The sequence below is a fragment of the Nanorana parkeri genome, unplaced genomic scaffold (assembly GCF_000935625.1).
Source record: "Nanorana parkeri isolate BGI_ZX_2015 unplaced genomic scaffold, ASM93562v1 scaffold2372, whole genome shotgun sequence".
Lineage (NCBI taxonomy): Eukaryota > Metazoa > Chordata > Amphibia > Anura > Dicroglossidae > Nanorana > Nanorana parkeri.
In genome coordinates this window covers 124997-149554 of record NW_017308640.1, presented here as the reverse complement: position 1 = coordinate 149554, position 24558 = coordinate 124997, and the positions used below count along the sequence as shown (strand labels likewise).

General features: G+C 42.4%; 2 protein-coding genes across 3 annotated transcripts in view; one reads left to right on the top strand and one right to left on the bottom strand.

Moving 5' to 3' along the window:
• Window positions 1-48, top strand: part of ASNSD1 (asparagine synthetase domain containing 1) — a 14709-nt gene extending 14661 nt beyond the window's left edge. The window contains exon 5 of the mRNA XM_018573417.1: window positions 38-48. The gene's annotated coding sequence lies outside the window, so the exon portion shown is untranslated. The remainder of the gene's footprint in view (window positions 1-37) is intronic.
• Window positions 1-21328, bottom strand: part of LOC108801531 (glucose-1-phosphate thymidylyltransferase-like) — a 23505-nt gene extending 2177 nt beyond the window's left edge. Inside the window, exons 1-6 of one of the 2 annotated variants that reach the window (XM_018573420.1) lie at window positions 21133-21328; window positions 13651-13740; window positions 12921-13000; window positions 8028-8143; window positions 5741-5838; window positions 4104-4172 (exon numbers count right to left, since the gene is read on the bottom strand). In XM_018573420.1, the coding sequence (XP_018428922.1) occupies window positions 4104-4172; window positions 5741-5838; window positions 8028-8143; window positions 12921-13000; window positions 13651-13740; window positions 21133-21324 (645 nt within the window). In that variant the 5' untranslated portion in view covers window positions 21325-21328. The remainder of the gene's footprint in view (window positions 1-4103; window positions 4173-5740; window positions 5839-8027; window positions 8144-12920; window positions 13001-13650; window positions 13741-21132) is intronic. The other variant, XM_018573421.1, reaches the window with a different exon arrangement.
• Window positions 21329-24558: the final 3230 nt, after the last annotated feature.

Sequence of the window (24558 nt, the reverse complement as noted above, 5' to 3'; positions counted from 1 at the left end):
CCCCCAAAAAAAAATGTATATAAGGAAAAGCCACAAGTCTGTATCTGCATCCTTGTTCTGGGTTAGTGACTAAGTATTGAAGCATAATGATCAGGATCACAGCCAAGTAACGAGCACATTCTGAACGGTGATAGCAGTAGGAAACTCGACATAAAATAAGTTATTCATTAGGATGACCATGCTGTAAAGATGTGCAAATACAATTGTAGTAAACTTATTTGGTCCCTGCTAAAGTCTGCCTAAATAGCCAATGTGCAATCGAGCATTCTGACAAATCTCACAGCCAGAATAAGGAGTTGCTCTGGAATATTGGGACATAATGGAAGGGAGGTATCTGAAATCTGGCATCCAGGTGGGGTTTTGACAACTGGTACTGCAAAACATACACCCTTGTACTTGCTTTATATGCACAACACCATCTAATGGCTGAAGCAAGATTTGCATCTCTTTTGCAGTTAGATTTGAGAAACTCCTGTTATACTGTATGTTTGTTGTGTGTTCCTATTCACATAGCATACCGAAAAGGCCTGTGGGTGAAGCATGTTAGGAGAGCGTTTTAGTTCAGGGGAGCTTTGTAAGGGGTATGCTGTTTTATGGATTAAAATAACATTGGGATTTATTTGGAGGAAGCATACAGTGTAGCTCTTCTTGGGCAAATATTCGTACAGGTGGGAGCAAGACTTTTCTAGCACCTGGAGGTTCCTCTTAATATTGATCTGAGCGGTGAGTGTTGTGGATCTTTTGCAGTCAAATTTGAGAAAATCCCGTTATATGCGTTATATGTTTGTTGTGAGTTCCTATTCACATAGCATACCGGAAAAAAAAAGTTCTTACTTCCTGTTTGTTCAGAGCAGGATTATACATAGGAAACTAGGCAGTTTCTACTGGTTCAAATGGATGATAATGTACAGATATAGGGAAAGAAATTGAGGGACTTTTTTGTTTTAAGTGCATTAATATACAATGTAGCAGCCAAATTTTGAGATCTTTAACTAGGGCTGCAACCAGCTAATTGATTGATAATCGAGAATGACAATAGTTGTCAACTATTCTCGATTAATTGGTTGGATCCCCTCTCTCCCCTTCCACTCCAGGAGGTGGGCACAGCAGGCAGTGGGCAGGTGCAATAGCCAGCCTGCTATTGACAGTTGCAATTTGAAGTAGCCAATAGGAGGCTGGCTATTGTACCAGCTGTATGTACATTCAGCTGCCATCTCTGGAATCTTGCCACTGGCAGCTGTCATTCCCTGGCTGAATCTATTCAAGTGCAAAGTGCTTACAATAGGATTATAGAAAAAAAAAAGAAAGGTGGGAAAAATAGTTATTTTCGGTTTTGGTCTGGCAAATTCTGCTGCGTGAGTGTGTTGCAGCGCCATTCATTTTAATGGCAACCCAAACGTGACTCTCACCCATAGTGTGATCACCCGTACTGGAAAGCACGATAATGTAATGCTATCCTTTCCAATGCAGCGCGATTGCAAAAAATTGTGCATGCAGTTTTATTCTGAAGTAAAGTTTATTTTTGAAACACTCCATGTGTGTATTTTTTATTTTAAATTTAAAGGAGAACTATGAGGCGAGTGCTTTTTACTCACCTCATAGTTCTAGCCGACCTGTGACAATGAGACTGTCGCAGGTCGGCTCAGTAGATCGGGAAGTGAATGAACACATACTGGCGTTCGCTCACCTCTCGATCCTGTCACAGCTCTCTGCCGTAACAGGGGAGGGGCTGGATTCCGCTGACTGGCGGAACGGACGGGGGAGGGGGCGGGCACAGCTGGCTCTGCCTCTAGATAGGCAGAGCCAGCTGTCAGTCACGCAGCTGGGCTAACGTGACTCTCACCCATAGTGTGATCACCCGTACTGGAAAGCACGATAATGTAATGCTATCCTTTCCAATGCAGCGCGATTGCAAAAAATTGTGCATGCAGTTTTATTCTGAAGTAAAGTTTATTTTTGAAACACTCCATGTGTGTATTTTTTATTTTAAATTTAAAGGAGAACTATGAGGCGAGTGCTTTTTACTCACCTCATAGTTCTAGCCGACCTGTGACAATGAGACTGTCGCAGGTCGGCTCAGTAGATCGGGAAGTGAATGAACACATACTGGCGTTCGCTCACCTCTCGATCCTGTCACAGCTCTCTGCCGTAACAGGGGAGGGGCTGGATTCCGCTGACTGGCGGAACGGACGGGGGAGGGGGCGGGCACAGCTGGCTCTGCCTCTAGATAGGCAGAGCCAGCTGTCAGTCACGCAGCTGGGCGGATCCAGACATAATTGTTGGGATCCGCTTCAGCTGCGGTGGCTCAGTATAGTAGCTGTAGCTCGCGGTATACTGAGCCTAGGGTGACGGGAGGACGCTAGTTTGTGTCCTCCCGTTACCCTAAGGAGAACTATGGGGAAAAGCCTTAGCCCCATAGTTCTCCTTTTTAAGGATAGTTTTTTTTTTTTATCTGATCGAAATAATAAATCTGCCAACTAATTGATTATGAAAATAATCATTGATTGCAGCCTCATCTTTAACCCTTTGCTAGGATAGAGAGTTAAGCCCATCTAGTTTAAAAGTAATAGTGAAATCTGTCAGCACAGTACAGGTGGGGTCAATTATGGCAAACAAAAATCCCCAGCTTCCTCAACAGTGAGAACGAAGCAGGATTTTTCGGCCCTGGGGGTTCCAGACAATGCCATCTAAAAAATGTAAGCTGCAATTTTTAAATATATTTGTAAGTTATGCTATGTGAATGGGACCATGTAACAAACAAAGTAGATGTTATCTCAATTAGGCTGCAAAAGTAGAATACACTGTAAGGGCTAGTTCACACCATAACTGCACGCGTCTGCGCAGCTGCATTGCGATGTGGTCGCTTTTGAGGCTTTTTTTTTTTAGCTTAAAATGGGCTTTCAGGTGCAGTCTAGTGCGTTTGCATGCAATCCGTTGCGATCAGGTGCAGCCAAAATGAGACAAGCCGTATTTTTTCTGACTGTACTGGTGTGAACAGACACCAGAAATCCCATTGGAAAGTATTGTGACGTGAATTTGATGCAGCTGCCAAACTACACGGACTACATCACAACTGCATCTGGCGTAAAACTAGCCCTAAGGCTGTTGGGTTTCATCTGTTTCTGGATTACTGAGAGGTACCTGCACTTATGTGCAGAGCAAAGTAGACACACACAGATGTTGAATCCGTGAATTTTTCTGAAACTTAAAAATAGAGCCACAGGGACCCCAAAAAATAAGACTTTTCACATAGAAAAGGGTGTTCTTTCTTTCCAAACTTTAGTGGGGTTTTGTCATGAGGACCGCTGGTGGCTATAAATAGTGTTTCTAGGGGTTATGCTTCAACCAATGGGAAATCATTTTAGCTTTGGATCACTATTTTAGAATGTTTGCCAAGCTTCAAATCTATTTACACTTTTATTATGAACTTATGTCTATACTTGTCCCTGCAGCCACTGAAAAAAATGCCCATATAATGATTGATTGCCTTGACTGAAGATAAATCCAGTGTCAAGGAGCATGACATACAACCTCCCAGGATGTCTTTACATTATGTTTTGCTGTAATCCAGCTTCTGCTGCAAAATAGGCTGCCATCCAGCCCAGTACAGGGCATGTCTCCAAGCAGCACACTTTCTTAATGGTTACTTACAGCCTAATGATAGTGAAGCAGAACGTAAAGACAGCTAGTGTAGACTACAAAGTACCTGAATTTGACTTTGTACTGGGATAGGGACAGACAGCACTTAGAGAGAGAGAGAGAACACCATCAATCTGCTGCTGTTCTTTCACTGTCCAGTCAAAGGCAGAGAGCTAAGCTACTATGAAGAGAAGTCAGATCATTTCTGTCAGGGCCGTGCAAATTTAATCACTTTGTGGATAAACTTATAAATTATTTGGCAAAAACAGCTCCAATGTACTGTGTGTTTGCCAAGTGTACGGCTTTAAGATTTCTTGTTCACAATCATGGCAATGTTTCCCAAAATATGCATTTTTATCCAAATGAGGGACCAAGCAATAAATGTGTACCCAATATTTTCCCCACTTTGTAATGTACCGATATTTAAAAAGTACGTATCTAACACTGAAATTGACAGCATTTACCTTCTTTTCGATGAGAAACTCTTTCACAAGTAGTAGAGTATGCTTACAGAAAACATAGAAACATGGGCACTAAAAGAAAGAGAAAAAATACATGTTTTATATCTAAAAAGAGGTATAAGATGAAGTGCAGTGTACAGTAAAATAATGCTGTTTATTAACCCATGACCCAGAAAAATTTGGAAATGCATTCTTTACATCAGGCAACTGAAACAAACATGACATTTTAAAGTGGTTGTAAACCCAGAAAAAAAGTCTGCATTACAGCCTTCCTATTCAGGCTGTCTAACAATATGTACCCTTTATATTCCACATTTTTACAACCACATTAATAGCTCTTAAAGAGACCTTGTTGCAGGTAAAAGCACAGAAAAATCAAGACTTCTAAATGCTTATTTGCAGTGTTTTTCCTTTCCATTAGGGCCCATTCATAGTGGTGTGTTGGGTTAACATGCATTATGTTGTGGAGTTTTGTGTTAAGGCAGCCTATTCTTTTGAACAGGCTGGCAATGCACAGAAAAACGGATTTGCAGCATTTTTGCGACACAAAGCACCACAATGCATGGTAGTTAGGTAGCGCGCTTGCAATGTGCCTTTAATTGATATACATTTTTTGCTACTCCATGAAAGTCAATTTCACAGCACAGCCCCCTCCCTTCTTGCACACAGCTCGCCTTCTCTGGGAGTGTCTAATTACTCTCTGTGCTGGCCCAGCTATTCCGTCCCTCCCTTCACATCCCTACATAACCTTTTGTACACACACAAGCTATTTGTTTTGGCTCAGTCACGTCACAATTTTCCATAAATAGGTTCCTGACATGTTACACTATACGGTAAAAGTACACTTTGTATTCGCTCACAAGGGGAGAGCCAGCAGGAGGGAAATGATCTGTGTAAAGGATTTACATGATTGTATTATCACCGAAATGAATGTCTTACTCTGTGAAGTAGATGGTAACCCTGGCTGATGCCTGAACAAAGAAGGTGCATTATAGGGAGAAAGCAAGATGGAAGCATTGTCAGCACTCTTTTAGGGCTAATTCACACAGGTACAGAGGTCTGTGTACCGGAACAACGTCCAGGTCTCTGCTCCAAGGAGCCGTAGTCTTGAATGTACACGATCAGAACAGTGGTTATCAGTGTACAGCTGCAACCGGTCATTGATTTGTAATGGCAGGCTGCACATAACCCCTGGCTCAAGCCTTTTTTTTTTTTTTTACAGTACATAGACCTCTGTGCCTGTGTTAATGGGCTGCAAGCATTGACCTGTCGTTTAGCTGCCTGGCTATTATGGAGCAGTCACATCCTTCAATATGGGCAGCACACATCTGCAGAATGGGATGGAGGTCTGTGTTAGGTGAGCTTGTCTGGATAATACACAAAAATATATGTATCTTCTGCTCACTGTAAGCTCCACTGTGAAGTCCTGGTCCAGCTCACTGCTTTCCAGCAAATTAGAAAAAGACTGAATCACCACACTTATCCTATAAAGGAAAACTCCATTTTCATTACAACATTTATATACCTAATTTCTGAAGAAGACATTCTTTAATTTAGTGCTACTACAAAATTACCTATCTATAGAAATATATAACTCATGGTTATAAATAGGTATTAGTTACATCTATTTAACATCTTACCGCTTGTCTCGATGTGGTATCTGTGGCTGAAGGTTTTTCCAGTAAAGCTGTGATTTTTTGGTTTTCATCTGTTTCCAGAATACCATATTTCCTCATTTCTGAATGAAATAGAAGTTGAATGTACAATTTAACATATGTTTTATTGAGAAGCACAGTATACATTTTTAAAGTATCACTTACAAACACTACCATATAGAATTGCCCAGTTTTCATAAAAGCATGCCACTAATATAAATTCATACACACTGGATAGAAAATAGACTGTTTTACACACAATATAGGTGAATATGATGGCTTTCAGTAGTAAACATTACCATAAGAATCATAACGGAAGAGAAAAGGCATGTGGAAAGGTCATTTTTGGTTTATTGTTCTCATCTCAATACAGAAGATGTTATAATCAATAATGCTCATGTTAGCTGAGTGCCTTCATGTATTAGATGCTTATATTCTTGTTGTTCTTGTGTATAACCTAAACCCAGGAAAGACCCAATGTACTGTGGGAATTAGAGACCCATCTTGCTCCTAAACCTGGACCTCAAGCTCTTCTCCAAAAAGTTTGGGAAATCATATTTTCCCACTTCCAAGCTCATCTAATTCACAAAGAACAAGTAGTTTTAATCCCTGGCTATGGAGCTAGAAATACAACCTCATCTCTTACATACATAAGTACAATTCTCAGGCTTGTCTGTCAGTAGTCATAGAGAAATCATTTGACAGGGTTGACTGGAATTTGCCTGCTGCTTTCCATAGAACAAATAGGTCTTGGCCCTACCCTTATCTCCAAACTGATGTTCTTATATTCCTCTCTCTTGTCCTCAGAATCACAATAAATGGCTCCCTTTCAACCCCTTCCCTTTCCCCCGCCCCATGGCACCATGCAAAGTTGCCCATTCTCTCCTCTCGCTTTTGTGATCGTAATGGAACATCTGGTCATCGCCATTCATAAGAATGATTCCATTCAAGGGATACAAACAGATTCTTTCCACCTCAAAATGTCTCTCTATGCAGAAGACTTCTTTATGTTCAGAAGCCCCACATCAGCTTGCCATTAATCCTATCCAAATTTCACAGTTTCAGAGAGCTCAGCAACTTTAAGGTTAATAGCACCAAAACTAAGATAGCTTTAATCCAGTCATTTCCTAGTTTCCAGCAACCAAATAATCTAAAATAGGTTGGATATTGTTTAAACCCACTCAGAAAGACATTTACCAATCAATTTTTCATTGTGATGCATTACCCTTTTGTTGCCTTAAACCATAACCTTTGTGGATGTACTTATGGAAAGCGGGGGAAAAAAAAGTGTTTGTATTTTTTTTTTTTCCATAGCATCTATTAAAGAGGAACTGAACTCATATTGTCAAAATAACAACAGAGACACCCTTAGAAATGTTTAGTAATGACAATCTACAAACACATACTTCTAGATAATTGCTTATTCTTTGCATTCCTTATTTCTCTTTTCTTCCCCAGTCTTCTGACAGTGGCCATTTAACTTAGACAGATTACTAGATCTCCCTTTACTTCCTGGAAGTCTGGCACATGTGACCATGCACATCATCTCAGGAGAGGAAAATGCCTTTCCCTGAGATCTCATGACATTACCGATTAGATTTCCCAGCAATGTTCTCCTGATGTAACCTTCTTAAGATGCAACACTTGGGCACGATTACATCATTAGTGCCAAAGTGGACCAGGAAACAGAAAAAAAACAAGAAATTGTAAGTAAAATAAAAATATATTTGTTTAGCTAATGAATGTAAAATGATTTCATATCAGCATGCAGAGCTGTATACTGATGTGATTTTTAGTCAAAGGGGGTAAAGGTCCGCTTTAAGTATAAAAGCTGAATGTGACATGACCACAGCTAGAAGAACATTGCAGTTAAAATTGGGTTTCATGAATCAAATAATGTTATCCTGAACAATATGCTGGTTGGTGTTTACATCTTTAAAGAAACCTGAAGCTTGCCACTGCAAATCTCCTTATAAAAATGCTAGTTGCCTGTCTGTAATGCTGATTTTAATGATTCCAACATATCCTGGACCTCTGACCTAGAATAAGTATACAGCAAATAAAGTCAGACCAAAGTAAGAACTGCTGATCTGCATGCTTGTTCCAGGTTAGGGACTCACCCACAGGGCTGAATGAGATAAAACAATGTGTATGGCCAGCTTTACTGTTTTGTATTGTGTTACTTTATCACCCCTTAAATAACATTGTGGCTTTGCAGAGTCGAAGCAAATTAAAAATGATAATAGATTTATAAGATTGATATAATATTTACCTTCTTCTTTGCAGCTGTATGATAATACTAAGTTTGCTTGATCATCGACTTTATGAAGTGCTTCATATTTCTCTAAAACTCTTTGCAGATGAAAATCCTCATAAAATAAGGTATCCCTAAAACCAAAAGAAGGCAAATCTGTTTATAGAGAAATGTTAAGTAATGCAAAACTATAACAGGTATTCACACACCTAACAGGAGCACAAAGAAGAGGAATGGCTCTGCCCCACCTTATATGGGGTATATATAACTAGCAGAGGTCTAACTATTGTGTATTGTCCTCTGATCAAAGGATAAAGACAAAGTTTGAATTCCAGATTTGTTTACGTTCCTGAGCACTTAAGTCTAAAAGGTCAGAATGTGGTGCCCATGTTTGCACACTGTAACTGTGCCTAATGTTTATTCTGTCAATAGGAAAACATTTGTGTATTGGGAAAAATTTTAGACACTGTGCAAGGGCATGTATACCATGTATTGAAAGGAGGAGATCATTCTAATCTGCAGCCAGCTATACATTTCTAAATCAAATACAAATGAATTGTGTTTCTTTGGAACTTTCAGCCATGGCAACATTAGGTCCTGTGTCGATGAGCTTTGAGCTATTGTCAATAGGCGAATGCAGCTTGTTATGGGTATGGGTGACACAGGCAACCGCCAAGGTGCAGAGTCTAGGTGACAGCTTGGTCTTCACCAGAACACTACGCAAGGAGAGATGGACCAGTGACCCTAGTGGCCCCCGAGTTGCTTTGCTGTGAGCCGACACCAAGTTGCAGCCCTCAGGATTGCTCCACCAAGGGGTCAAAGAAGTAGAGTAGATATGTTGATAAGACAGGATGAGATGTGGAGGCAGGTGGCAAGCAAGAGAGTAGTGCCAGGCAATGTTGAGGCAAGTTGCAGGCAAGAGAACAATCAGAGTCCAAGCAGAGATTGAGGCATTTAGCAGGAAAGTGGAAAACAGAAACGGGCAGAGTCAGCAACAGGGACTGGAGATGGGAGCAGAGTCAGTTGAGTAATGAGTAATCAGAACAGCAATTCATGAAATATTTGTTAGAAAAGTGTATATGTATTTAGCTGGCAGATTCAGAAGTAAAGACATTGAGGGGTATTTTGTCTGAATTGATATGCAAACATCAGATGTTATAAAGGGGTGCATAAGAGCTTGAGAACAAAAAAATGTCATTGACCTTATGAAAAAGGGTGAGCAAACATTGGCTGCCATTCTGGGTCTTCATGCAAATGGTAGGAATTGTGTGTAAACCAGTTTAAAAAAAGGTCCAAAATGATGAGAAAACCTTTAGATCTTTATCTCCATACCAATTTTCTGCTTGTTAGGTGCTAGTTCTACACGTATAACCAAAGGCAGCTGGGATTATATTTACATTTAAATGATTACTTTACTCAAGCTTGAACTCCCACACTCCGTACCAAGTTTACTCAGTAGTAGTATAGAATTTCCTTTGCCTTAAAAGCTGAATTCTACGCAGAAATAAAAGACACAAATGAATGCTGCTCTGTAATCATTAATACACCATTAAATTATTTGTTAAATGCACACAGCCTAAATACCTGAATCTGACCTGGTATCAGCCTATTGCGGTCCCTATACAGCAGGGCTGGAGTGTGAGAGGAAAAAGCAGCACAAGAAGTGAATCGGTTCATATGATGACAAGAAGCATGCTGATAGGAAGACCACTGTCCAGTCCCAGGTCAGGGTAGGTTCAGGATGACCTAGGCTTAGAGGAAGTGGGTTAATTGATGCTGGTCATCAGACTGAGGACATCTAGTGTCAGAAAAAGACTGCGGGGGAAATCTCTGAAATAAATCTGAATATTGCAGCAAAACCTGGGTTTTTAATTTTATCTTTCATGGGCTATTTATTTAATCTTTTTACTTTTGTCTGCAGTCCTGCATTAAACAGTGGACTAGGACAAGACAATCTGTGTTTTTTGGAGACCATCATTGCTGTCAAACTCATGTAAGAGAATACGTGATTCATTTAGTATTTGGGCTCAAAACTAATATGAAGAAGTCTTTGAAAAGTGTATGTGGAAGATCAGGTTTCTTCAACTCACAGAGCATGTCAAAATTATTTTGTTATAGGTATTTTTTGGGTATAGGACTGTTTTATAGCTACACATGCATTTAATCAGTATGATTACTGGAAGATCCCTGATCACTTAGATATGGAATAAAATAATTACAACTAGCCCTCGGTTTCCGCGCCAGTTCAGTTTGCTCTGTTTTAAAATAACGCTCTTTTCGGCCGGTCACGTGACTGCGATTGCAACAGCAGAGTTGGTGCCATCTAGCGTATCCTTCCTCTGTAGACCTCAGCCGCGGAAGGATACAACTGTACAACTGCAAGTGGCTAAAATACTGGCAGTACTGTACAAAGTCTCTGGCGGCTGGATCGGGTCACAGGTGGAGGATCGTGGCTCAGGAAGGGGCTTTGCGCAGTCAAAAAACTGTGGACACCTACAGAGGTACACTTGAAGGTACGGTGGTGAACACTTGGAGATGCCCTGGTGGCACAGTGATACACATGGAGATACACACAGGCACAGAGACATGCTGGAGGCACAGGGGGTACACTTGGAGCTACAAAAGAGCATTGGTTTTTATTTGCAACCATTCCTTCAAGAACCTAACCCTCGTGTAAATTGAGGGCTACCTGTATATGAATATAAAGTAAAACCAATAATACGGTAATGGGGGCGTGGTTTGACGGCAGATGTAGCAGGAGCAGGCACCTCGCGCTCTCGCTGAACCTCCGATCGTATGCTTTACTGAAGGCTGATTTACAACCCCTGTCACGGCTGCTTGGTTCCGTTCCCTGGCTCTCACCTCCTTCAATGAATCAGCCTGTCTGCGAGTACCGTAGTCTGTCGGTTCTTTCATGCTGACGAGGCATTCCTGCTCTGCCTGTGAAACACCGGAGCCTGTCAGCGTCTTTCTTGGCTGATAAGGGAGTCTTACCATGCTGTCTCGGATTACAAAAGTTGCACTGCTGGCTGGATTCTTTTCTTAAAGGCATAGTAAACTACCAGTAAACCATCATACCAAACATTTCCTACAATTAGCATCTGTGACCAGGAAGAGTACGTGGAACCGAATGCACAACCAATAGCAAGTACCATCTCTTGTTTTCTGCTATTATTTTGATAAACACTGCTTGATGTCTGCATGATGTGACGCACCTACATTGACTTTTAGTATAATTTCAATCAATTAACATTGGAGTTCCCGTGACACTTACTTATCCAACTTGTTATCCTGAAAATATTCTAGTCATGTTTATATGATGGAATACAGGTTCATAGACTTTTCAGTTATAATTGGCTTGAAATAATTTTTAAGATAACTGTACTGTTCCCCTCCTGTCCATAATCATTATTCATTCACAACCCGTGTGCTTCTAATTTGAATTTATCAATTAACCTGCCAGCATCACAGAAAGTTTGTGGGAGTGTGGGATCATGACGAGGACAAAGAAGGATGGATCAGCAGGTGCAGGTGCAGGTGCTCCGGCTCCGCGTAGGCAGGATGGTACTGCCTCACCTTCACAGCGTACAGCACAGGACCGGCAGAAAGAGACAGTCAGCAGGCTGGAAAGATTCGCCCGAACGCCGGGTAAAGAGACCTGTACCATTACCAGAAAGAGTGGAGGAGGACCTGGAGAGGGGGAGGGGAGGGCTGTGAAAGGAACCCAGTCTAATGGAGAGGGTACCCAGGAGACAGAGGGTTCCTCTATTGCGGTTGAGGCACTGAATGGTATGCTTTCAACCTCCTCCCAGCAGCTGGTTTCAGGGGGAGAACCTGAGCCAACCCTGAGTACGGTGCTTAAAGCGGTACAGGGCTGTAGTGCATCATTGGATACTCTCACAGGACAAGTGCAGTGTATACATGGGGAGCTAAATATAATACGGCAGGAACTGCAGAAAACGAGAGAAAGGACTTTGGAGCTGGAAAACAGAGTCAGCAATCTGGAGGATGAGATTACTCCCATTAGGAAAGAAATGCAAGTGCTAATGGAGGGGGCAGCCACACATTTCTATAGACTGGAGGATATGGAAAATAGACTCCGAAGAAATAATATACGTCTAGTGGGACTTCCGGAAAGAACTGAAGGGAAAGATCCCACAATATTTCTAGAGAAATAGAGACCTTCGGTTCGGATACTTTTTCTAAATTATTTGCTATAGATAGAGCGCATCGGGTTCCAATGAGACCATTGGCACCTGGAAGCCCTCCCAGATCCATCATCATGAGGCTGCTGCATTATAAAGACCGGGACAATATTATAGCACAGTTAGAAGCAGGTATTATTTCCACACGGTCGGTATATCGTACATTTTCCTTGATGGCCAGGGTATGGAATGTTATGAAGGAGGTCATGGGATATGAGGGGTGTACTTCCCATACACCTATCTGGTACAATCTGGAATTGATAGAGTTGGCCAAGCTGACAGACTTTGATACCTGGATGGATAAAGGTTTACAATATGTTAAACAATTGATGGAAGGTGATGACCTGAAGACATTTCGAACTTTGAGGGAAGAGTTCGGTATCCCCAATTCTCATTTTTTGTAATTTTTGCAATTACGACATGCCTTAGAGGCTCAGCGCCGAATATGTCCGTTCAGCCTTATGAATACCCCGCTGGTACATATAGTAGCAAAATCTAACTATAAAAAAGGGTTATTTATAGTTATTACTATTACTAGTTATTTATAGTTCAGTTATGTGGATGTATAATCATGTTGTTGTAAATTACACTATTAATTATGTGGATGTAAATTATTATTGTTGATTGTCGGAAAAAATACTTTTTTTGAATAAAGAAGATTTAAAAAAAATAATAATAATACGGTAATAAAAGTAACAACACCTACCCTCCAATAACCATGATATGATCATCTATCTTAAATCTGTCAATGGCCAGCTGAAGACAAGAAACAGCACCCAGACGCTCCTAAATAGAAAACATTTTAGCTGAAATAAACACACACAAGAAATAAGGTTCTAGACTCAATTCCGGGAGCTTCCACACAAGCATACAGGTCTTTATGTTAGCCACGTGACTGACATTTTTCCCATTGACTGAAAATGACTGTCACCTTTTTTTAATAAAGATCCTTATCCTGGTGTATTGGCTTTGAGCACTGACCCTTTTGTATGTACTTATACAACAAAAATCATCCAAAGATTTCATTTAGTAATTTTTGATATTCCAAAAATCTGCAAGTTCAATTGCACAATAGGTGATCATGCTGCTTTAACCTGTTATATGCAAAGCCTAATAATTTTCTGGGAAAGTTCAGCTTGGCCTATGTTCCCAGGCCTCCATATTGGACTGTAATAGGTAGTAATCACATGGAACGGGACATTACCTACACCCTTGGGTCTACTGATTGTTTTGACATACAGTTTTTACTGTAAAATAGAAAGAAATAGAAATGTGTATTATTATCTTGGTTGTCACTGTTTATAAGTACATGCGTGTTGATAGTTGTTTCCTCATTACATTACTAGACTTTTTGTGTGTTTTATACAAAGGATCGTAACCTATGCACCAAAGTTGTCACACATTTACTGTGCATTTTTGGTTCTGCTTCAACATACCTCATTACTGGAAGTGCCATCATTAATAACTTGTACACAAGGGTAATTCTCTGCCCACTCCTTGAATTTTCGGTAGTATAATTCATTAGTCTGGAAAAGAAAAATACTGCATATACATGATCAGAAGGTAGATTATGTATTTTATTGTGTGGTAGTAAAACAACAATAATGCTAATCATAAATGCCAACAATAACCTGGAACTGACAATTGTAGACACCAAACTCAGGAGTTAAACCTTAAAAAATACATTCATGTACCCAAACTATTAACAAAAATGTATCTTATTTGTGTATCACTCAGCTGTAGATCTTCAAATCATCTCTGAATTCATGCTGACACTGTCCTTCCTTCTGGAGGATGGCTACTTGTGTTCCCCATGGTCCCTGTGTGTGTTGTAAAGTAGCCACCGCTCCAAGGTCACTCCCGTGATGGACTACAATCACAATACAAAATAGTAAACTGAACGTGAGATTGTAGTCCATCACGGAAGTGAGCTTGGAGCGGTGGCTATTTTACAACACACACAGGGACCATGGGAAACACAAGTAGCCACCCTCCAGAAGGAAGGACAGTGTCAGTACGAATTCAGAGATGATTTGAGGATCTACAGCCGATGATACACAAATAAGACACAGTTTCGTTAATAGTTAAGGTACTTGAATGCATTTTTTAAGATTTAAAGAGGAAGTTTACCCATATCTTCAAAACAACAACAAATGCACCTTTAGAAATGTTTAGTAAAGGTAATCTACAAAGAGATATTATCTAGATAATTGTCAGCTTTTTATTCTTTGCATAGCATCTTTTTCTTTTCCTTCCCTGAGTGGCCATTTTTACTGATGATTCTATCTCCCTTTACTTCCTGGAACTCTGGCACATGTGACTAGGACATGTGACCATGCACATCATCTCGGGAGGAAAATACCTTTCCCTGAGATCTTGTGAGATTACATATGAGATTTTCCAGCAATGCTCTGCTGATGTAACCTTTCCAGAATGCAATGCTTGGGCATGATTATATTGCTTTTGTCAAAGAGAACCAGGAGGAAGAAAACAAGAAACTGGAAGTAAAATTAAAAGTTTGTTTAACTAATGAATGTAAGATGATTTCATGTAAGCATGCAGAGCTGCATGCTGATGTGATTTTTAGTGAAAGCGGGCAAAGGTCCGCTTTAACTCCTGCGTTTAGTGTCACTTTGAGCTGACCGGCTTTGTCATGATTTGCGATACACACTTAAAAAGATTGAAATTGTTTTGATATAGTACTTTATATTACTATAGTGCTAAAGTATCGGAGGAATCCCCTGAACAGGGACCAAAATAAATCACTTCATAATTTAAAAAAACAAAACATAATTAGTCACCTTGATCCAGTTTAAACTCCTGGCACATCATTTTTCTGTAATGAAACAATGTAAAACCAGAGTTTGGAAGTCCTCCAACCTCAGCTATCAGTCAGACTATGACCAAAGAGAAGCTGTCTGCCAAGCTGAACAATACCATGGACAAATTTGTATAATATATCTTTATTATTTCTAAGTAAGCATCCTGTTAAGAGGCTCTCCCAGGAGGAAATACAATCAAAAACAGAAAATACAAATATTCGTAACTTCTTCCTAAAACAAACAACCACCATAAATTTTCCCATTAATACGGTGTGGATGGAGGGACCTCCCGCTGGGCCAAGCTTCAGTATCTTGCTAGTCGGTCCTGCCGGCTGTCAAAATGCCGGAAGAATCTGATTGGATGCAGGCATTGTTCAGGTATTTTCAGAGCCAGCGGGGCCGACTAGCAAGATACTGAAGCTTGGCCCAGCGGGAGATTCCTTCATCCACACAGTTTAGTGTAGATGGAGGATTCTGCTACACTTTTTCCATCTGACCATAGAAAATCTGCAGATAATCTATAGGTGTATGGGCAGCTTAATTCTCATCACCATCCTTCCACCTGTAAGTTGCCCTACTACTACGGGTTCTACATTACGCCCTGCTGCAATATTATTAACCCATATCTCCCCAACCCCCCTTTTTTCTCTATTCTCCCTGTTTATTGTCCCTTACCGGAGATAAGTTACACTATTCAGGCCTCATGCACATGGGCAGCCTGCGTAAACACAGCAGAGGTTACCTGGAAAATATGAACAACTTTTATTCTCCCCCAAATCAATTTTTCCTGTGCCTGGATGTTCCTGGTTTTAGCCATGTTTACATGCGGTTAGGCACGAAAAACTTGGCTAAATGAATCAAGGATGCAGAAAATTCTTGTTTGTGTAAACTGAGCTAGACTGAATGCACCTACACGCTGCTAAACGTCTGGGGGTGCTTTCAGCCATAGCAAAGCATTACATGCTTTCAGCTGCATTTAGAAATTAGCTTCATTCACCTGGATGCATGCATTTCCCATGTGCATGAGGCCTCTATCACATTTATGTGATATGCCACAACCTCCTTTTTGCAACACATTCAGGGGGTTATTGTGAAGTTGTGATATTAAAGGAGAACTATGGGGTTAGAGCTTTTCCCTATAGTTCTCCTTAGGGTAACGGGAGGACACAAACTAGCGTCCTCCTGTCACCCTAAGCTCAGTATACTGCGGGCTATAGCTCGCGGTATACTGAGACGCCGCAACTGAAGCGGATCCCGACAATTATGTCTGGATCCACCCAGCTGCGTGACTAACAGCTGGCTCTGCCTATCTAGAGGCAGAGCCAGCTGTACCCGCCCCCTCCCCTGTTCGTTTCGCCAGTCAGCGCTGGAGCATCGGAGGGGGTGATCCATCCCCTCCCCTGTCACAGCAGAGAGCTGTGACAGGATTGAGAGGTGAGAGAACGCCGGTATGTGTTCGCTCACTTCTCGATCTACTGAGCCGACCTGTGACAGTCTCATTGTCACAGGTCGGCTAGAACTATGAGGTGAGTGAAAATCACTCACCTCATAGTTCTCCTTTAATGATACCTCAATGTTAACACATTTTTGATTGAGGTATATGTTTACAATTTGATAGATTTCAAACTGGTGTTCCTTGTTTTTCTTATGTGAAAACCTAAAGTGACTCTAAACTCAGGAGTTAAATCTTGAACATACATTCATGTACCTTATCTATTAACACAAATGTATCTTATTTGTGTATCACTCAGCTGTCGATCCTCAAATCATCTCAGAATTTGTGTTGACACTGTCCTTCCTTATGGAGGGTGGCTACTTTTGTTCCCCATGATGTTGTAAAGTAGTCACCGCTCCAAGCTCATTCCCGTGACAGACTACAATCTCCCGTTTAGTTTACTAATTTGTATTGAGATTGTAGTCCATCACAGAAGTGAGCCTGGAGCGGTGGCTACTTTACAGCACACACAGGGACCATGGTGAACAAAAGTAGCCACCCTCCAGAAGGAAGGACAGTGTCAACACAAATTCTGAGATGATTTGAGGATCGACAGCTGAGTGATACACAAATAAGATACATTTTTGTTAATAGTTAAGGTACTTGAATGCATTTTTAAAGATTTAACTCCTGAGTTTAGTGTCACTTTAACGAACTCTTAGGGGTTAATTTATAAAAATGATTCTATAGCACCATCTAGGGACACTAGTGCTGTGTGAACAGAATCCATCCAGCTATACACCAGATTTATAATGAAACCCTTATTTTAGGGAGAAAAAAAAATGTAAAAATGCTTCCTTAGTCTCTACTCTACTATACAAATGGTGTTATATGTACCGTAAGTGGAGAAGACATAAAATGACTAGGAATGAAAGTAGTGCGCAGACGCTGGTGTATGTATTATATGCTTTTAGACTCCAGCAAGATAAACATCACATTACAGGATCAGCTGGGGGATTAGGAGGGTTATTGTTGAAAGATGCAGTGAGTTGATACCAATACAGTGTAGGAGTCGTCAGCATATACCAGGGAATGGCCATTTTAACCCTACAGCTATGGAATAAATACTTTATTATTCACAAAGGCATAGAAATTAAATATTCATACCCATGAACGAGTGGGAAAAAGACACAATATTAACCAGAGCCTGTAAGCGAGAGCAGTGTGGGAATTAACAAAGGGACAAAGTTAGTTTTGTGGTGTAAAAGTTGGCACATCTTCCTTGTTACTATATGGTACCACCAGCCGCACCAAATCATGTTAAAGTGCTGTGTGACCTTTTCTGTAAGAGTCCATTCACATGGAAGGCCAGAGAGGTGCAGTAATGCAGGAAGGAGAGAAGAGTGTGATGTGTCCAGAGGGCCAGAGAGGTGCAGCAGTGCAGGAAGGAGAGAAGAGTGTGATGTGTCCGGAGGGCCAGAGAGGTGCAGCAGTGCAGGAAGGAGAGAAGAGTGTGATGTGTCCGGAGGGCCAGAGAGGTGCAGCAGTGCAGGAAGGAGAGAAGAGTGTGATGTGTCCGGAGGGCCAGAGAGGTGCAGCAATGCAGGAAGAGTGGGATGTGTCCGGAGGGCCAGAGAGGTGCAGTAATGCAGGAAGGAGAGAAGAGTGGGATGTGTCCGGAGGGCCAGAGAGGTGCAGCAATGCAGGAAGAGTGGGATGTGTCCGGAGGGCCAGAGAGGTGCAGCAGTGCAGGAAGGAGAGAAGAGTGTGATGTGTGTGAAGGGCCAGAGAGGTGCAGTAATGCAGGAAGGAGAGAAGAGTGGGATGTGTCCGGAGGGCCAGAGAGGTGCAGCAATGCAGGAAGAGTGGGATGTGTCCGGAGGGCCAGAGAGGTGCAGTAATGCAGGAAGGAGAGAAGAGTGTGATGTGTCCGGAGGGCCAGAGAGGTGCAGTAATGCAGGAAGGAGAGAAGAGGGGCATGTGTGCGAAGGGCCAGAGAGGTGCAGCAGTGCAGGAAGGAGAGAAGAGTGTGATGTGTGCGAAGGGCCAGAGAGGTGCAGCAGTGCAGGAAGGAGAGAAGAGTGTGATGTGTCCGGAGGGCCAGAGAGGTGCAGTAATGCAGGAAGGAGAGAAGAGGGGCATGTGTGCGAAGGGCCAGAGAGGTGCAGCAGTGCAGGAAGGAGAGAAGAGTGTGATGTGTGCGAAGGGCCAGAGAGGTGCAGCAGTGCAGGAAGGAGACGAGTGTGATGTGTCCGGAGGGCCAGAGAGGTGCAGTAATGCAGGAAGGAGAGAAGAGGGGCATGTGTGCGAAGGGCCAGAGAGGTGCAGCAGTGCAGGAAGGAGACGAGTGTGATGTGTCCGGAGGGCCAGAGAGGTGCAGTAATGCAGGAAGGAGAGAAGAGGGGGATGTGTGCGAAGGGCCAGAGAGGTGCAGCACTGCAGGAAGGAGAGAAGAGTCGGATGTGTGCTGAGAAACACAGAAGTGGTGCAGCAATGCAGGAAGGAGAGAAAAGAGGGGGATGTGTACGTAGGGCCAGAGAGGTGCAGCAAGGAGAGTAGGAGGACAAAATTATTATTATTATTATACAGGATTTATATAGCGCCAATAGTTTGCACTGCGCTTTACAATATAAGGAAGACATTACAGTCACAATACAATTCAAGACAAGATGGTAAGGAGGGCCCTGCCCGTGAGGGCTTGCAAAATGGAGGAAGATCCCAGTGGAAAATTAGCTCAGATTTGTGTCAACATTTTGGCGCACTTGAATCGGACGTAACACCACCACTTAACGATTTGCCATGTGCCACTTTTATCAGTTTGTTCCAGGAAGTGGCATATAGAAATTGGCGCATTTCTTGGTGTGCGCCAGTCTTTGTTAATCCCCCAGATATGCCTACAACACTCTGGAAAAGCACCAGGGACAGGAAGAGGACACCTTATCACCATAAGAGCCAGGACTACAATTAGTGTCAGGGAGAAAGTAGGACAGGAAGAGGACACCTTATCACCATAAGAGCCAGGACTACAATTAGTGTCAGGGAGAAAGTAGGACAGGAAGAGGACACCTTATCACCATAAGAGCCAGGACTACAATTAGTGTCAGGGAGAAAGTAGGACAGGACTATGAAGACCGAGACTGGACAACTACTGGGCTGCAGTCACACCTCAGCATGACCATTTTGAGCTTCAGGAGTTGAGCTACAGGTGTCTCAGCGCTCACATGTGAATAGTCTCCATTTAGGGCCTGTTCACACCAAATCCCTGCATTAACCACACAGTTTTGTGCGATTAACACACGCTACCACACACTTATAGTGTGGAAGGTGCATTGTGTTGCCATTCATTTGAATGGCATCCTAAACACGCCTCCCGTCCACAATGCCATCAACCTCTCCACAATGTGCAGTACCGCAATGCCATGTCCCGTCCCAGTGTGAACGGGGATTTTTGTTGTTGAGCATTTTGGAGTTAATCAGAGCTTATTGCTAGTACCAGTCAGCAGACCCGATTTTAGGATTACTGTCACTACACCCAACAACTGAACACTCATAGGTACATAATCAATAATATGCACGTAGAAGTCACAGACTAACTTCAGGAGCACACTTACTAAAAATGTTTTTATCTGAGCGGTTGTAGTAAGATTTCATACAAACAGTACCACAGTCACTAGATAAAATCCATCATTTATTACACATTAAGATATTATGCAGTGTTTGAAAATAATCATATACCAATAGCAATAATAATGTTAAAGCTGAACTCCGGGCACAAATACTTTCATTTAAATATTTACCTCAACCCACTGTATGTGCACCAAATACCTTTGTGAACCCAGTTATTACATTGTAAAAGTAGCCAGGACTTCATCATTGTACTGCATATAGTCTGACCGCAGAGCCATAGGAGGGACCCAGCAGGCCCCACCCACTACAGGCTGCCTGCGGAACACTAGAGGAGGGGGCAGATACAAGACCAGTCACCCTGCACAAGGGAAGAGAGCAGCAGTGGCCGGTCTAAGAAAGCTCCTGCACAGCGACAAAGCTTCTCCCTGGATTACTGCACAGATCTGGAAGAAATACTCAAAGCACACCAAGATCCAAGTAACAATACACAGGCCTCTTGTATTACAGGAGAACTATGGGGTGAGGGTTTTTCTCCATAGTTCTCCTCAGGGTAATGGGAGGACATAAACTAGTGTCCTCCCATGACCCAAAGCTCAGTATACCGCGAGCTACAGCTCGCGGTATACTGAGACCGCCGTAGCCGGGACGGATCCCGACATTACTGTCGAGATCCACCCAGCTGCATGATTGACAGCTGGCTCTGCCTATCTACAGGCAGAGCCAGCTGTACCCTCCCCATCCCCCGTTCATTCCTCCAGTCAGCGCTGCAGGAGCAGGGAGGGGGAATCGCTGCAGGGAGCCGTGAGTCACAGTCACTGCTCTCTGCAGGGACAGGATCGAGAAGTGAGCGAGCGAAGGTATGTGTTCACTCACTTTCCGATCTATTGAGCCGACGTGTGACAGTTTCATTGTCACACGTCGGCTTGAACTATGAGGTTGAGTGAAAATCACTCACCTCATAGTTCTCCTTTAAGACAATACTTGCTTATGACGGAGTTCAGCTTTGAGGGACACAATATAAAAAGTTAACTTACAACTACAAAAATGTTCTGTGTGTCATCGCTTGCTTTCAAGGCCTCCACCCAATAAGAAATGAGAGGAAGCTTGCCAATTGGGAGTAATGGTTTGGGTACACCTGCCAGCTTCGCATATTGCTCTTCCTTTGCTTCCTGTAAATCTTTAAGAAGTCTTGTGCCGTAACCAGCAGCCAGGATGACGACTTTCATTTTGACCCTAAAAACAAATAAATATGACCAGTAAGTAAGTGCATGCCTTTTCTACATGTTTTCATTCAACACTTTCATCTAACCAAATTAAAGTTTAGCCTTTGTTAAAGTGTACCTGTCATAACCAATTTACACAGACTGGGGGAATTTCTAAAAACTGGAACAGACGGAATCTGGAGAAGCTGCCCATAGTAACCAATCAGCTTCTACCTTCCGTTTCTTCAGTTAAAGTGACACTAAACTCAGGGGTTAAATCTTAAAAATACATTCAAGTGCCCTAAGTATTAACAAAAATGTATCTTATTTGTGCATCACTCATCTGTAGATCCTCAAATCATCTCTGAATTGGTGCTGACACTGTCCTTCCTTCTGGAGGGTGGTTACTTTTGTTCCCCTTGGTCCCTGTGTGTGTTGTAAAGTAGCCACCGCTCCAAGCTCACTCCCGTGATGGACTACAATCTCATGTTTAGTTTACTAGTTTGTATTGGGATTGTAGTCCATCACAGGAGCGAGCTTGGAGCGGTGGCTACTTTACAACAAACACAGAGACCATGGGGAACAAAAGTAGCCACCCTCCAGAAGGAAGTACAGTGTCAGCACCAATTCAGAGATGATTTGAGGATCTACAGCCGAGTGATACACAAGTAAGAAACATTTTTGTTAATAGTTAAGGTGCCTGAATGCATTTTTTAGATTCATCACCTTTAGTGTCACTTTAAGCTTTAAAAATGAAAGTGAGAAACTGATTGGTTGCCATGGACAACTGCTCTAGATTATGTGTGCTGTGTAGTTTTAGCACATGCAAAATACAATATTTGTGTTCTATTAAAATACTTCAGTCTGGAGAGCAATTGCAGAAGTTGAAGCCGACTACAATAGTACCATACACATTGTTTGCTGTCAATCTGTCATGGGATTACATAATTATAATGACATCGATTAGGCACAAAACACGATACAATCACTTACATGTGTTGTCTGAACAGGTCTTAGGACAAAATTTCACAACTTCTTCCACAAGCTCTCTGGCTAAGCTGGCCAGTGTTCTATTCTACACACGAAGAATGTCTTCTCCCAGAGGTAAAATCAATGACATCAAACCTGTCCGCACTACAGGAGCCATTTTGAAGAAGACAAGGAAGTGACGTAGCCGCAGCACTTGTACTTGGGTTGCTTAGCAACAGAATAACAAGCAGGGCTGAGTTCGTACTGAGGAGGGACCTTGCAGAATCGGATCTGCGTTCCCCAGGACTGGATCTGGCAGGTGTTTGCTGTCTTTTGGAAAAGCTGAAGTAAGATTATAGTTTCGGTAACGTTTGGATTATGTGGAGTTGCTGTGTTTACGAACTGGACGTTATCTTTAACCCCTTCATGACTGAGGCCTTTTTTTCATTTTTTGTACCCATGTTATATTCCACATTTTAGGCCTGGAAATTACTTAAAACCCCCCAACATTATATATTTTCTGAATGCCAAGACCCTATAGAATAAAATGGTGGTAGTTGCAAATTTTTATGTTGCGCAATATTAGCGCAACTCCTTATTAAACCCCAATATTTAGTGAAAAATTTAATTAAATGCCCCAAAACACAACAAAATACCAATTTTTCAAATGAAATATAAAAGATGAGGTTACAACGAGTAAAACGATACCCAACATGCCCAGGTTACAAATTGCGTGCATCCGTAAAACGGCGAAAAACCCCAGTACCCCAAAAAGTCCATAGAAGACGCTTTAAAAGCCCCCACAGGTCATCAATTTAGAGATACCCCAAAATACTGGCCCTAGAATTATTGCTCTCACTCCGGCGTGCGCGGCGATACCCAACATGTGTAGCGCGTTTGTGGTTTTCATACGTAGGCGCACCCGACGCGTCTTCTTCGCCAGGATCGCTTCTGTTGTAAAGCCGACAGTTGGCTCTACAAGTTTAAACAGAGTCCCGGTGGCAAAAGTCACCGGGAATCTGTTTAAACAGCCCCGATCTGCATCTCAGACGGATGCAGACCGCAGAGCTGCTCCAGTCAGCTCTGTCAGTTATGAGCTCCGCCGAATGATGAATCCTTAGTAAGGTCTAGTGCAGACCTTACTAATGATCACCGCTAGTCAGTTTGGTGTCATCACTGCACTTGTGCTCCATTGAGGACTACAAGTCCCCTGCCGTAGTGACTGATTGTTTTTTCATATATGGATCCTGTGAATGGATCTGTAAATGAATGACACAGCTGTACAGGCGGAGCCATGTTTAGTCATGCCAAATTCAGATGTACACTGAAGCCTGTAGGGGGAAGCACCCTGTGATTCAGGCACCATGTCCCATGTGACACCATAGATATGGGTAAAACATGAGACATGCTATTATGGAGGGATTAGGCTTTAAGTAAACTAAATCTAAAAGAAAGCTAAATGCAGTACAAAGGTGTAGGTTGTTCTGTAGCTGGTACTTTGCTGCAAGAATCCAGAACTCGAATGCTCATTGTGACCACAATCTCTTTGAATCAAAAGCCATCCATGTAACCAAACTAAACTTAGTTTAGGGCTGCTTTATTTTGGTGAACCAGGTTGCTAGTAAGGGAGAAACCGCAAAATTACTCATCCACTCCCTTGTTATCTCTCGTCTTGACTATTGCAACTCCCTCCTCATTGGCCTTCCACTACACAGGCCATCCCCCCTTCAGTCTTTCATGAATGCAGCTGCCAGACTCATCCACCTAACCAACCGTTCAGTGTCTGCCACCCCCCTCTTTCAATCCCTCCACTGGCTTCCACTCGCCCAAAGGATAAAATTCTAAATACTAACAATCACCCACAAAGCCATCCATAACTGTGCCCCGGCTATATCTCAAACCTTGTGTCAAAGTATCACCCTAACCATCCGCTCATCCCAAGACCTCCTGCTTTCCAGCTCCCTCGTCAACTCCTCCCATGCTCGCCTCCAGGACTTCTGTAGAGTTTCTCCCACCCTCTGGAACTCTTTACCCCAACCTGTCCGTCTGTCTCCCACCTTGACTGCCTTTAGGCGTTCCCTAAAGACTCATCTCTTCAGGGAAGCCTATTCCACCTCGAACTAACTGCTCAACCATCACGTTCTCAAATATTCATCCCCACACAGCTCCCCCCTCATGTATCACTTCTCGCTCCCATTTAGATTGTAAGCCCTCAGGGGCAGGGCCCATCTTACCATCTTGTCTTGAATTGTATTGTGATTGTAATGTCTTCCTTATATTGTAAAGCGC